Source organism: Talpa occidentalis, unplaced genomic scaffold (genome assembly GCF_014898055.3).
Source record: "Talpa occidentalis isolate TD23 unplaced genomic scaffold, MPIMG_talOcc4v2.1 talOcc4.12, whole genome shotgun sequence".
In the NCBI taxonomy this organism is placed as follows: Eukaryota; Metazoa; Chordata; class Mammalia; order Eulipotyphla; family Talpidae; genus Talpa; species Talpa occidentalis.
In genome coordinates, this window is record NW_023601212.1 from 101,178,193 (window position 1) to 101,191,952 (window position 13,760).

A 13,760-nucleotide genomic window follows, 5' to 3' on the forward strand; every position below is an offset into this window, starting at 1 on the left:
GCTGACAACCAGAGCCCACGGCCACATTCCAGCGGAGAGAAACAGCCCTCAGGCAGGACTCCAGGCCACCCCGCTGGCCTCGGGGCAGCTGGGTCTCACCATCTTCGATTCTCCCCGTCACCAGGGGACACAGAGGCTCGGGGCCTTGAGCACCGCCATCCAGAGATGTGTGTGTCCAGGTCGGCGGTGGCGCTGTTTGTGAACCGTGCATGTGTGTGTGCGCGCGTGAGCGTGCATGTGTGTGTATGCCTCTGTCTAGGGCGCTGTGCGGCTGTCAGAGTGAGACACCGCACACACATGTCATTATTCAACATGCCCAAATGTGACAGTGGTCGGGGTCCCTGCTGGGGGTTAGAGCCAGCAACGGAGCAGGGTGATGGCAGGTGACTGAGACAGCAAGCGCACAGCACCCACCCCTGAGGACCTCTGCCCACCCCCAGGTGCCACAGGTGATGCCCATGCGGGAGCCACCCTAGGATGCCCCACTGGTAGGGACCAGCAGCCCCCAGGCCCAGGCATCACGCCCTGCCCCGCCTCTATCCAGTCGGGCTCCATGGCCTCTCCCCTCCCACCTCCACTGTGGAAGCCTCCCACTTGGGAACCTGTGGCGAACGTGGCCTGAGATGCTCGACTGGGGCTGGCAAGTGGGGGCTCGGGGTCTCATCGCACCTGAGGCCCACAGCTGTGACCTGTTCTGACCTTCCTGATGCCTGAACAGTCGGGAGCCACAGAAGGGGTGAGGGTGGCACTGCCAAGGCCACATAGGCAAAGGTCCCACACCCCACCTTGGGGGCTGTGGCTCCGGGAGCTGAGTCCCTCTCCTGGTACCCCACCCAAGTTTTGTACCACCATGCAATACCTGAAATCCTCTGAAAGAACTTTCTGGAATCCCATGGGTACTGTGGGGCGCAGGCACTCTGCTTTCGCCCACAGGCTTTGCTGTGTGGGTCCCAGTGAGTCAAGCAGACCACTGCTCACTGCCTGCTCAGCCACGGCCCAGAAGCCCCAGGAGCAACAGGAGGCCCGTCCAAGCCAAAGCAGCCTCCACCCCCAGGCTCTAAGGTGGGGTCATGGCAGAGCAATGTGGCACCAGAGCAGGCAGGGGGGCTTCCCTGCCGTGTGGGAGGACTGCTCTGGGGTCAGGCTCAAGTCTGAGGGTAACATGGCTGCCGCCTGGACCCACCTTGCTTAGCAACACCAGGTACAGCACCTAGAGCCCCACTCCTGTCCCTGTCTCGGGGGCCCAGGGGAGCACAGAGCAGAAGTGCGGCCCCGAGCCTCCCCTGGGAAAGGGGACATGAGATCAGCCAGACCCCTCCCTCACTGCCCCCGCCAGCACCTCAAACCCCCGTCTGACCGCCTGTGCCCTGGGAAGTCCACCCTATGAAGTCCAGAGCCAGTGGCCCCGTCAGGCGGCTTTGTGTGAGTAGCTCCCTGGCAGACAGGTGAGGGAAGCTGTGACAACAGCAGTGGGGCCAGGTCTGCCGCCTGGCCGAGTGGGCGGCACTAGCTTGGGCAGGAAGGGGCCTGGGGCAAAGGCCTGCAGAGCCAGGGTGCAGGAAGGGTGTGCTGGCTGGGAAGGGCTTTGGGGGCCATGGGAGGAGCTGGCTTGGAGGCAGGGACAGGGAGCGGGACTCCTGCCTGGCACCACCCCCAGCGCAGCCAGGCGGGCAGCTGGTTACCTGGCAGGTAGATGTCAGCAGGTGGGCCCGGCTGGCTGTGGCCACAGCGCTCGGGGCTGCCGTCCTGCAGCACATTCTCAATGGAGGGTGCTCGGCTCCCTGTGGAGAGGCAGAGAGGCTCACAGGTGGGAGACTTGGTAGCTGGACCGCTGCCCCAGGCCCCCAGAGCCCACCCCAACCTGCTCTCCCAGGGCCCCTGAGGCAGGCGCTGGCACTTGCACCTGTCTCCGCCAGCCCCACTCCCAGGCCAGGGCTTGGTTTTATTACTGTGCCCTCTGTGGCAGACAAGACAGCGGAGAGAGACGCCAACTGCATCCTTTGGGCCATTCCCAGCCTGGAACCTGTACTGCAGCCTCACAGGGGAGGGCCCTGGACCTGGGGGGGGGGTTGTCCTGAGAGGGACCTGGGTCAGGGCAGCACAACACGCCTGGGGACCCCCACAAGGAGCCATGTAACAAGGCTCTCACCACATGGTCGCCTGGGAGCTGGCCAGCCAGGGCCACCTCCTGGCTCTGACCCTGCCAGGACACTGACCTTCAGCCTCGGCCTCCTCATCTGTCTGGCACTGGGGAGGAAGGCGCAGGACAGCGACACCCCAGCAGGCAGAGGGAGGCACCTCCCTCCACCCCACAGCCATCCCAAGGAGGGGCAGGTGCTCTCCCCACTAGGCCTCCCCACTGCAGGGCAGGCCATGCTCTCATGGCACACAGGACAGGCTGAGAGGCCTGGCTGAACTGTGCGCCACCCTGGCCACCAGCTATGTGGGCCAGCACGAGGGCCCAGCTGAGGCCAGGCTGTGGCCACACTCAAGAGCACCATGGTGGGAAATGAACCCACTGCTACTTCCAAGTGCTGGCTGGTGGGGTGCAACCAGGAGACCCCCAGCCGTGCTTGGGGAGGGAGGGCAGCAGCTCGTGGGAGCAGAGCCAGCAAGCACTCTGGAAACATCTAGAAGGGCCGCCCCAAGGGGCTTACCTTGATTTAATGACAACGTCTCATCGACCTCCTCTGCCACGAAACTCTAGAAATGAAGGGAAAACGAGAGGGCGCTCTGGTGATGCAGACCCGGCGCCAGGCCTGTCCAGGTGGGTCAGACACCACCCCTCCCTCCTGCAGCAGCCTTGCCAAGCACCCACCACGGGGGCACCGCTGAGCCTGGGGAGACAGCTGAGGGGGCTGTGGCCGTGTGGGGCTCAGGGCGCGCACACCCCAATGGGAGACCTATGGGCAGGCAGGCAGTGGGGACTGGGCCCTCACCTCTGGGGGGCTGCTCAGCACCAGCCCCGCCCCACTCAGTGGAGGAGCCTCCAAGTCCTGGGAGAGCTTCTCCTCATCCTCTTCGTGGATGGGGGACGACGGGGACCGCAGGGTGCTGGGGACAGAGGAGGGGTGTGTGAAGGACAAGTGGACCCACCCAGCCGGGGAGGCTGCGGGGGCAGTCTGCTCCCGCAAGGAGGGCGAACAGCGGGCCTGCTGCCGTCGGTGGGGACGGCCAGCACTCTGGCCTCACCTGTCAGGGGACTTGCTCCTTGGTTTGACCTTCTGGTGGCCGCCGTCCGTGACGCGATCCACCCCAGCAAGTGGACAACTGGCCTGGGACAGGCCATCCGAGACGCCCGAGTAGGTGATTTCCTCATAAAGGGGAGCGGAAGGGATGGCCGGAGAGATGGCCCGGAGGCCATTGAGAGCCTCGAGCAGGGAGATGGGCTCGTAGCCAGGTGGGACGCTGTCCGAGCCCTGTGGGGACAAGCTCCGGTGAGGACGCGTTGGCTGGGTCCCTGCCCACAGGCCAGGGCCACAGAGGCCAGACCAGGGCTTGCACCCCAGCTGCTCTGCTCCCCACAAGCTGCTGTCTGTCCACCTTCAGGGGCTCCAGGGCCCCACCCTCAGGGGTGCCCAGGTCTCCGGAGCAGCAGCCAGCCCTGCATAGGGCTCCTTCGGCCACCAGCTGAGCACACAAATCCCCACCTGGTGCCCAGGAGGAGGGCAGACGGGCAAGCCCCCCAAGCCTTGAGTGGCCCCATCTGGCTTTCTGTTCCTACCTTGGTGGGGGGTAGAGAGAGAGAGGGGTTAGTGAGAGGAGAACGTGGGAGCGAAGGGGAGCAAAGCCATGCCAGAGGTGAGAGAGCCTGGCGGGCCGCACGCCAGGCCAGGCAGCGGCCTCCAAGGCAGGTGTCCTGGGGCTGACACCACCCCTGATTCTAACCCACACTCCAACCCCTCGTTGGGAGAATCAAATCAACAGGCCCAGCCTGGCCCAGTCTGCAGGGCCCTAAGGGCAGATGCCTGGCGCCCACCTGGCCAGGAAAGTGACCCAGGTGGCGAGGAGCAGGCCAGGGTGTCCTGCCCTGGGGCCCGGGCCCCAGTGAACAGCGCGTGCTCCCGAGCGGCCTTCCCCTCACAGGCGAAGACCACACTGACCCTCACCCTCGGGCAGAGAACGCCCTCCCTCTGGACTCGGGATGGCCAGAGCGTCCCCAGGACACGAACTCAGGCGGGCTGCCCAGGTCAGCCGAGGCCATGAGCAGAGGCCTCTCCTGTCCCTGCCCAAACCCGTGGGCGAGGGGCAGGGGCCTGGGGCGAGCACGCGCCAGGAGAGCTGCCCGCAAGCCCAGCAGCAGTGCCAGCTGCCTCCATCCTCCTCTCCACTGCCAGCAAGAAAAAAAAGGGGAACGAAGGCATTTGGGGGCCGGGGGCAGAAGCAAAGCTGTGAGGGCGGCCTGCGGCCGGCGCGCTGTCCCTGCACAAGGACCGGCCACAAACACCGGCACTTCAAACGCCCCTCGGGGCGGGGACGCCAGGACGGGGAGAGCGGACGTGACGGTTAAAGGACTCCCGAGGACGAGCGAGGCGGGCGGGCCCACACACTTACTGGTTCCCTTTTAGGTTTCTTGCTGGCCAGTGAGGCGGGGTGCGACTTTGATTTTTTAAAGGGACACTGTCAAGATAAAAACCAGATGTTTCACAAGTACCGCCCCACAGGGCGCGCTCGGGCCCTGTCTGCGGGCATGAGATGGGCGAGGGCTCTGAATGGGGGGGACGGCGGCCGCCCCAGTGCCACCCGCCACCATCCAGGTCACCTTGAGCAGCAGGGCGTGGCTGCCCCTAACGTGGGCCCAGCAGCTGGCAAACTCCTACCCACATCTCACACCTGGGGACGGCAGCGGAGAGAGCCAGCCCCCGGCCCCACTCGAGAAAACAGCTCCTCTGGGCTTGCTGGAGCCGCGGGGAGACCACTGGGGTGGAGCGAGGCAGCGAGGAGGCCCTTCCCCTGGTGACCACGACCCTCAAGAGGGAGTGGAGTCCACACGTCCCTGGGCTCGGGGGCATCTGGGCTCTCTCGGGACAAGAAGGGCCACACAAGGGTCTGGCTCAGCCCCCACACAGGCAGGAACTGGGCGGGGCAAACGTGGGTGGCAGAGACCCACAACACTGGGCGTCCAGCCCCATGTCACCGTGAGTGGGGTCTTTAGGGGACCAGCTGGCCAACTCCTGAGGCGAAGATGGGTCCCCAGCCCTGAGGGTGGCTCAGCAGCAAGACCACGCCTTCAGATCTCAGAAAACAAGCCAGAAATCTGAGTTTTGAGGAAAATTTCCAGATTCTCAAATGTAAGCCATTTTCAGATACTCTCTGTGGGTGGAGGGGGCTGAGCAGCCTGAGGGGTGGGCGGCCTGGCGCCAAGGCCACTGAGAGGTACCCCAGGGGTTCAGCTGAGGGCTTGCAAGAGTAACCGAACCCAGCAGCCTCCACTCAAGGTCTGTCCACCCGACGCCTGTTCTGTCATCCACCCCGCACCTTTCCAGCACCATCCCCAGCTGAACGTGTCTGTCTCTTTCATCTCTTTCTCAGGCTGTGCTCTCTCAGTATCGCCCTTTCCACCCTGTATCTCTCTCCAGATCTGTCTCTCCCTACCTCTGCATCTCTCTGCACCTCCACACCTCCCGTCTCTGCCCATCTCTCCAGCAACCTGGGTGTCTGGCTCGGGGAAACCATGGTGACGCTTAAAGGACCACACAGGAGCCTAACATGACCAGGCTCTTGCTGTTGGCAGCTGGAGCTCAAGAGCTGCGCAAGCACCCCACTTAACCCCACCCCAGGGGCCATGAGGCCCAGAGAACTGGCGGGCAGGACTACTGGTCTGGCGTCCTCCAGGCCCCGGCTCCCCAACCCCCCCGCCCCCACGGCCTGCACAGGAAGGAGGGTGCTCACAGAGTGCTCGTCATGCTCCATGCTCTGGGCCAGGACAGGGCTGAAGGAGACGGGGGACAGGGCTCCTGGCTTCTTCCGCACGGCCCGGATCTGCAGAAGGGCCCGGAAGGCTGTGGCAGAGGGAGGGGTTCGCGTCACGCCAGGGATAGCCAGTTCCAGTACCACCAAAGCCCCCAAACTCCAGGGACGCAGACCACCCTCATGGCGGCACCCCCGGGCCAAACCATGTTTCTGAATCAGAGGCAAAATGGAGCTACCACAAGCCACCTGGGAGGGAGACGGCCGAGGGCAGGATCCGCTGCCTGCACAGGACAGGTCTCTAGGCCGGGCCTCACATCTGCCAAGCCCCAGACTGTCTAGTGGACAGAGGCAGCTGCAAATCACACTGCACAGCAACTCGAGCACACGGCCCACCCTGGGCCCCGGAGGGCCTTCTCCTAGGAGGTACCCCAAGAAATGAGCAGGCAGGTGGGCCGGTGTCCGAGGCCATTCCTGTGCCACCTGCACAGGGTGACCACAGTGCCACAGACACCTGCCACCCAGGGACGAGCGAGCTAGGGGAGGGGCTGCTGGCCAGGCCTCAGCGCTAGCCCTGCTAGCAACTGCACGGCTCAGGGGACACCGTGAGGACAGTGAGGGTCCCACCACAAGCCCACATGCCAGTCATGCACACCACTGGCAAGTATCCCTGGCCGCCCACCCACCTGCCCATGGCCTACTCACGCAGCCGGCAGATGGGGCAGTTGCTGGCCTGGTAGCGCAGTGTGTCAGCGCAGGAGTTGCAGAGACACAGGTGGCGGCAGGGCAGGATCAGCGTGTCCCGCAGGTCCGACAGGCACACCACACACTCGCTGCTGTTGTCGCTGCTCTCCTCGTCCGAGGGCTGTGGGACAGGGGCCCCAGGGTCAGCACCTCCTCGGGGCCAGAGGCTGGTGGGGGCCTGGCCTCTCTGGGGGCACTGGGCAAAGGGAGCCCGAGGGCGGAGGAGGACTGGACGCAAGCCCAGCAGCAACCTGCAGCCCCCACCCCAAGGGCACCCACAAATCCAGAGTGGGTTGCGGAATGTGGGGTGCCGGGGTCTTTCTATTCCTCACCACCAAGGAGAAAACACGGAGCGGACACCACCGCGGAGCAGGGGCCCGAGGGCACACTCCGACGTGAGACACCACATAGACTGTCAAGGAGGGGGCCGTCCCCCGGCCTGCGGGCCCTTAAAAGTGACCCACAGACACCGGCTGGCTCCGCGCCCACCACAGCACTCGCCTTGGTCTCCTGGTGGTTCTTGTTTTCGATGCCATAGATCTCCTGCAGCAGGTAGCTGACCCGGTCCACCTGCAGGCAGAGGGGGGTCTGGGCACTTGCCAGGCCCCTTCAGGCCTCCCACCTTCCAGCCCCACCCCAGTGCCACGCAGGCCTGGAGGGCAGGTGTGGGGGATTCTGTCCAGTCCCAGCCCCACCGCTGGCCCAACGGGCAGCACGGGCGGTCAGAGGGGCCACTGTTCTGCCCCCACAGGGGCCTGGCAGCCACACTCTGGCCACCTTAGCACCTTGGCGTGGAGAACGATGACCCTGGACACACCTCCCATCAGCCTGCACGTGCTTGGGGGCCAGCCCCACATGGGCCACATTCAGAAGTGGCCTGTGCTGCAGTCCCCACAGTTCCACCAACTAGACCCCCTCCGAGAGCCGCAGGTGCCGGGCAGCCCTCCCGAGACAGCACCTGCCGGCCTTGGGGTTTCCCGGTCAGCCTGCCGTGGCTCTCCGCCCCCTCTTGCAACACCATTCCTCACATGGCTGATGCAGCCGACACCCTCCCACTGGCAGGCCCCCAAGGGAAGACCCTCTGGTCCCGTGGGTCGAACCTCGAGCTCAAGCTCTGTCAACAGCAGGCACTGCGGAGACCTCCTTGGCGTCGGGCCATGGAAGAAAGGCTGTGTAGGCCACACCCTCCCACCTCTCGAGCTCAAGGGAGCCAATACCAGTCTTTGCCCAATACTGAGGCCCTCTCAGCAACTGTGAGGCAGAGACGGCTGTGGGCCTGCTTCCTGCCTCCTCCCTGCGTCCTCCATCCACCCATTCAGCAAGCGCCTCTGTGGTGCTCACTGGGCTCCAGGCCCATGGTGCGGGTGGGACAAGACCCAGGGGCCCACAGCAGTGGCAGCTGCGCAGAGGGTAGCACACACACATGTACCCCCAAACTCGGGCCCTGACTTCCCAGAACCCATAGTGGGTCGGGCATGTGACCGGCGGAGCAGTCACAGGACAACTGAGGTGTCCTGTGTGCCTCTTAAACCAAAATGGCATCCCCTCTGACAGACTTACAATCTGCTTCTGCTTCAGGGGCTTCACGGAGAAGCTGCCGTCAACGTGCTGTGGGAGAAAGACACATGTTAACGCGGCTGCGCGGCCAGTGCTAAGCCCTGGTCAACCTGCAGCTGTGGCTGAAAATAATGAAGTACGTGGGCACCCCTGAAGACTGAAGAGCTGGTCCAGGCCTCCGGAGTGTGGCCCCTGACCTGACTCAAAACTCCCCAAGAAGCTCCTAAGGGCCCCGCCTGTCGGGCCCAAGTCTGACCTCCAGAGCCTGGCCCCATAACTCCAGCAAGCGCAAGCTCAAGCTCCCAGATCAAGACAGGCAGGGTCTCCCACCAACTAGCAGCAGCCCAATGGAAGGCCAGCTCCAGCCCCAAGTGAGGGGCACAGGAAACCATGTGGAGGACCGGGAAAGGCCAACACCCACCGGCCTGAGGAGAAGACACGGCAGGCACGCCATGGTGCTATCAGGCACACACCGCTCGGTTCAACAGGACAGCAGTGGTCCCAGAACGGACAGGCGCCACCACCGTCAGTCAGCCCAGACCAGCGCACAGCATTTTCTGGAGAGGCTGACGAGTTCTAACAGAAAGTTCTGTTAGTCCAGCTTCTCACTGGACCCTAAGCAAGAAGCACGGCACACCCACCTGCCCCAGCCGGGGCACGAGGTGACCACTGTCTCTCCGACATGGCTGAGCGCAGGCACAAAGGCCAGCAGAGCTAGAGAGGGCGCAGGCTGACCCCCTCGGGCACTCGATCACTCATGGGGTCCAGGAAGAGCACAGGACAAAGGGCCTCGGGCCAGGCCCTGCACTAAAGGTCGTGGAGGTGGGGGCGGGGCCCGGAAGCCAGGTCAGCGGGACACACAGGGAAGGGCAAGTCTAAGTCAGCTGAGCCGACCCTCATGCTGGGTCCTGGGCCGTGGCCGGTGCTGGAAGCAGGTCACCATGCAGGGCAGTGTCGAGTCACGGGGTGGCGGCATTTCAACAGGGGATGCACCCCCACGTCTGGCAAGGCTGAGAGAGAGCAGGGGCCTGTCCCACTGCCAGCACTGGTTTGCTGCAGGGACAGTCCCCCAAAGCGCCCATTTGGCTCACAGGAACAGCACTGATGGCAAGTGGACTGTCCTCAGAACCTAGTGTGGGGACAGCAGTGAGGCCAACCAGCCCACTCCCAAAGACACAATGGCCGGAGCCAGAGAGTAGGACAAGGAAGAAACGAGAGGCAAAGAGCACATTATACCGAAGGTAACAATGCACCTTCCACGAAAATGGCCCCGTAGGTGGGGCACCCTGACATGCGACCCCGGGAGAGCTGGTGTCTCCCCCGCTACCCAGAGGGTCTGGGCCACACTAGGCAGGGGACTGACGCTCATCTACCCCTCTTGCATCTTGTCCACCCCACTGGGCATCTACTGCATGCTGAGTGCCAAGGAGCAACCAAGAACGAGGGCCCAGTTGTGCCCCCACAGACATCACCGGAGAGAGGATGACCGCCGTCTGTACAGCTTCAGGGGGTGTAAGGGTCACCCAGCCCCCGTTCAGGGTGAGGCAGACACTCCAGCAGCACCCAGGATCCGGGCCTTGGGGGGAATGGCACAGCCAGAGGCAGTGGTGACCCTGAGGACCCAGGTAGCCCGGGGGAAGGCTGGTCTGTGCCCAGAGTGCCCCACGTGAGCGTCCCAGGCCCCCTGCTAGCAAGGGCTGGCCTCCATCTAGCACGCTCTCCCCCACCACATACCAGGTGCTCTCTGAGAAGCTTCTTGATGGAGACGCTCAGCTCCCAGGCCCACCTCCAGGACGCAGGGACTCCCTGACCCTGGAGGTCCAGCTCAGACTTGTGGTCTCCAAACATACCAGCCCCACTCCACCCCGTGCCAGGTAAGGGGCAGGGCAGCACTTACCTTCTCAAAGGCGGCCAGGAGCACATGGGCATGGCCAGGCACCTCCACAACTGGAGAGAGAGGGTGCGGGTCAGAGCACTGCCCCATTCTGCTCAGCTTTCTCCTCGCCCTCCATGTTCTCAGCCTGGGGCTGCTCTGCCCAGACCTGCTGCTCCCTCTGGCCCAAACCTCACCCTACAGCTGTCCCTCCGGCCACCCCAGACCGATCCTGCACCTGCATCCCCTGCCTGACAGAGCTGGGCTCAGGGCTCCACAGGGACTCGACACCCTGTACAGTGGTGACAGGACAGGGGATGGCGTGACCAGCGCAAGCAGGGACCATGCAGGCCAGGGGCCAGCTCCCCTACTGTGGGGTGGGGAGTGGGCAGCAGGGACTCCGAGTGGGGAGAAGGGACTGGCCCTGCGCCTGGGGCAGGAGGTGCCCAGATGGAGAGCACCTGTGGACAGCCCTGTACGCCCTGCACCCGTGAAGCTGAGGGAGAAGCGCCTCAGGAAGTGGCTTCTCCCTCCAGCACGCACACACCCACAGGGAGAAGGCAGAGGAGAAGCCCTCACCGTCCCCTTCATCCACCACAGCCTGGATGACCACTGGGAACACGCCCCGGTCCAGGTCGAAGTTCAGCTGAGGAGAGAAGAAGCAAGAACAGTCAGACGGAGCGGGAGTGGGGCCAGCAGGCGGGTCCTCTGCGGGCTCCAAGCAAACCAAACACTCTGGCTTCATGTTCTCCCTGAGTGGTGAAACAGGACATGAAACCACTGTTCAGTCACCTCTGCTGTGCAACTCAGCACACAGAGAGCATTTGTAAGGCCACACGACCACCACCAGCATCCGCCTCCGAAACCTTCTCGTCTCCCCAGCAGGAACTCTGCCCCCGTGAGCGCCCCACACCCGTCTCTGACCCGTTCACGTAAGTGGGGTTTATCTGACACCAGCTAGCATCTTCTTCAAAGCCTTTGGCCGGTAGCACTGTCACATGAGGACGGAATAACACGGTTTCAATCCTCGAAAAGAGTAACTTCTAGAACCTTCTAGCTATAGTAAGGCTTAGCAGTAGCCATTCCAGAATACGGGTAACAGAGAGGGATGGGGGCCAAGGGGGCACTTGGGAAGCAGAGTGCTGAGTCTCCTTTGGGTGAGGACACTGTCTGGAACAACAGCGGGTAAACACCCGTGAGTTCTGTCACGTGTGCCCCACCCTGAACACATGGAACAGAAAACCAGAGGGGGGCTCACAGAGCAGGTAGCCAGAGAAGGCCAAGGCGGGTCAGGACAGCTGAGGGGTATCCAACATGTCGGGCACACAGCTTCCCTCATGCCAAGGAGGTAAGGGATGTCCCCAGGGCAAGTGCCCTCACTGGAGTCCAGAGCCCAAACTGCTGGCTGGGCTCAGCACATGTGCTGAAGGGCAAAGGACGAGGCCAGGGCAGAGGTTCTCAAACTTGAGCAGCCTCACCAGCATGCGCGCCGGTCACAGGGTGGGAGCATCCAGAGGTCCGCCAGCCCCCACACAGCCCCCGACCTCTGAGGAGCCAGCCACTCTCGAGGTCTGCCAGCGCGTCCCTGCACCTGTGGGAGCGGCGAGCGCGGCTGTCTGCTCGCACTGCGCTCCTCCCTGGGCCCAGGAGAGCTTTCTAGCAGTGTGTGCAGAAGACGGGCCCCTCATGCTTCACAGCGCGGCCCCCACCACCCTGAACCAAGCGCCCACAGTGCCAACACAGCCTCCACGAGACCCGTGAACCAAGGCGCCCCTTGTCATGGCCAGGACCCATCTCTGCGGCCACGCACTTCCTTCATGGCCTGTGAGTGCTGTCCAGGCTGTGGACTCTGCAGGAGGAAGGATGCTGCCATCCGTGCCCTGAGGTCCTGACAACCCTCAGGCACCAGAGCCTGGGCTACAGCTCCGTGGGCCTCCACCACCCCGTCAGGCCAGCTGGCACCCGGCCCTGGGCAGGCAGCGCTCCTGACGCTCACCAGCCACGCCGGCGGCAGCAACGAGCCCCTGGGCCACCCCTACCCCCAGAGGAGAGTGTCAGAAGGGCCCGGCCAGGAGGCTACCTCGTCGTCCTTCCACTCCGAGAAGTCGAGCTTGAAGGAGGGCAGGGAGAACTGCTGGCTCACCCCTCTCTTGTAGTGGACGGTCTCTGACTGCAGCGCAGGGCTCCTGGGGCTGTACCTGGGGGGCCGAGAGGGGCGGTGAGGTCCGCCTGTGCACGAGCCCTGCGTGCTCCCTCTTCCGCCGCCCCCCACTGCACAGGCCCTCTGGGGGCAGCGCCCAGCCTCTGGTCTGTGGGGACCGAGCCAGCCCTGGACCCGTAGATCACCCCAGCATCCTGCCTGGCTGCCCCCGTCACGCGGGGCTTCCTCTGCACAGCCAAAGGGGCAAACAGAGAGCACAGCCTCACCTGGCATCACATGCTGCGCCTGCCTGCCACCACACCCTCCCCGCCCAGGCAAATGACAATGGCCCGAAGGTCAGGCAGACCAAGAGGCCTGGGGGGGTCCAACATTCACCCTGTGAGCGCAGCCATGGGGGGGTGTCAGCCCCCCTGGGGACACCACCCAGGGACATGCTCAGCGGGGGCAGCCTCCCAGGATGTCTGGCCTTCCAGCCCTCTGCCTGTGGGGACACGGGGTCACCGAGAGGCTTCCTCACACTGCACTTGTCACCTGATATTTAAAAATCTAGAAAAACTGAAAAGAACTATTGCCCAGTTGAAAAATAGATAATGAATGACTAAATTTTTTTTTTTTTTTTTGATGGGACCCTCGCCTGAGGCCGGGGAACAAACCGGTTTAACGAGGTATCTAGGTCAAGGCAGAGCCCCAAAGAACAAAGTCTAAACTGGAAGCATGTTCCTCTCTCAAGGGCTGTCCCAAGAGGAAGCATGGCTGCTTGAGGCCTTGTGGGGGTGAGGGGAGCCTCAGGCCTCACAGCAGGGAGTGCTCCTGCACAGCCCCTGGCTTCTCCTCTGATGGAGCACCAGCTGTGCTCCTCCTCCAGGCAGACCTCCAGTCTGCTCACACCAGCCACAGTGGAGAAGCTCCAACCACCCATTTCCAGCTGAGGAGACTGAGGCAGGAGCAGGACCCGGGTCAGAACAGGTGCAGGGCAGGGCTGGGACCCAACGACGAGCTCTTGGACAAGAGTTGGAGGCAGGGCGTCCCCACGGGAAGGAAGGCCCATCTGCCCAGGCTGGCCTTGCAGAGGACCGCCCTGCTGAAGCTGGACCTCTGAGGCCAGCAGGACCCTCGTTTCGCTAATGTCTCTGAGCGCGCACACACTACGGGTGGGAGCGGGCCGCCGCCCCATGGCACTCACACGGCCGCCCCGTTCAGAACCTCCTCCACTGCCTGGCAGTAGATGGTGACGGCCACGCGGGCGTCGGCGTCAAAGGTGAACTCCAGGCTGTAGAGCACCCGAGGCTTCTCGCCGTCCTCGCAGGGGCTATCGGCATCGTCTTTGTACCTACGGGGGCAGTGGCCCATCAGGGGGCAGAGCGACCCTGTCCCCCGAGCGCCCTGGGTGTCCCACAGGTGGGCGCTGCAAGGAGCCAGTGCTCTGGGGTAGCGTGGCCAGGCCCTTCGGTCCCACAGCGGGTCCGCCACTGTCGCCCGCCTGCTCACGGGGGCGGGCCCGTCCAGGCCGAGGGG

At 63.9% G+C, this 13,760-nt stretch overlaps 1 protein-coding gene across 5 annotated transcripts in view; it reads right to left on the bottom strand.

Moving 5' to 3' along the window:
• Window positions 1-13,760, bottom strand: part of MGRN1 (mahogunin ring finger 1) — a 30,404-nt gene that overhangs the window by 3,226 nt on the left and 13,418 nt on the right. For 3 of the 5 annotated variants that reach the window (XM_037507672.2, XM_037507669.2, XM_037507671.2), the window contains exons 4-16: window positions 13,429-13,575; window positions 12,165-12,282; window positions 10,664-10,730; window positions 10,109-10,158; window positions 8,215-8,262; window positions 7,156-7,224; window positions 6,616-6,775; window positions 5,893-6,002; window positions 4,555-4,620; window positions 3,193-3,419; window positions 2,940-3,054; window positions 2,658-2,703; window positions 1,683-1,781 (exon numbers count right to left, since the gene is read on the bottom strand). In XM_037507672.2, the coding sequence (XP_037363569.1) occupies window positions 1,683-1,781; window positions 2,658-2,703; window positions 2,940-3,054; window positions 3,193-3,419; window positions 4,555-4,620; window positions 5,893-6,002; window positions 6,616-6,775; window positions 7,156-7,224; window positions 8,215-8,262; window positions 10,109-10,158; window positions 10,664-10,730; window positions 12,165-12,282; window positions 13,429-13,575 (1,322 nt within the window). The remainder of the gene's footprint in view (window positions 1-1,682; window positions 1,782-2,657; window positions 2,704-2,939; window positions 3,055-3,192; window positions 3,420-4,554; window positions 4,621-5,892; window positions 6,003-6,615; window positions 6,776-7,155; window positions 7,225-8,214; window positions 8,263-10,108; window positions 10,159-10,663; window positions 10,731-12,164; window positions 12,283-13,428; window positions 13,576-13,760) is intronic. The other 2 variants (XM_037507670.2, XM_037507674.2) reach the window with 1 other exon arrangement.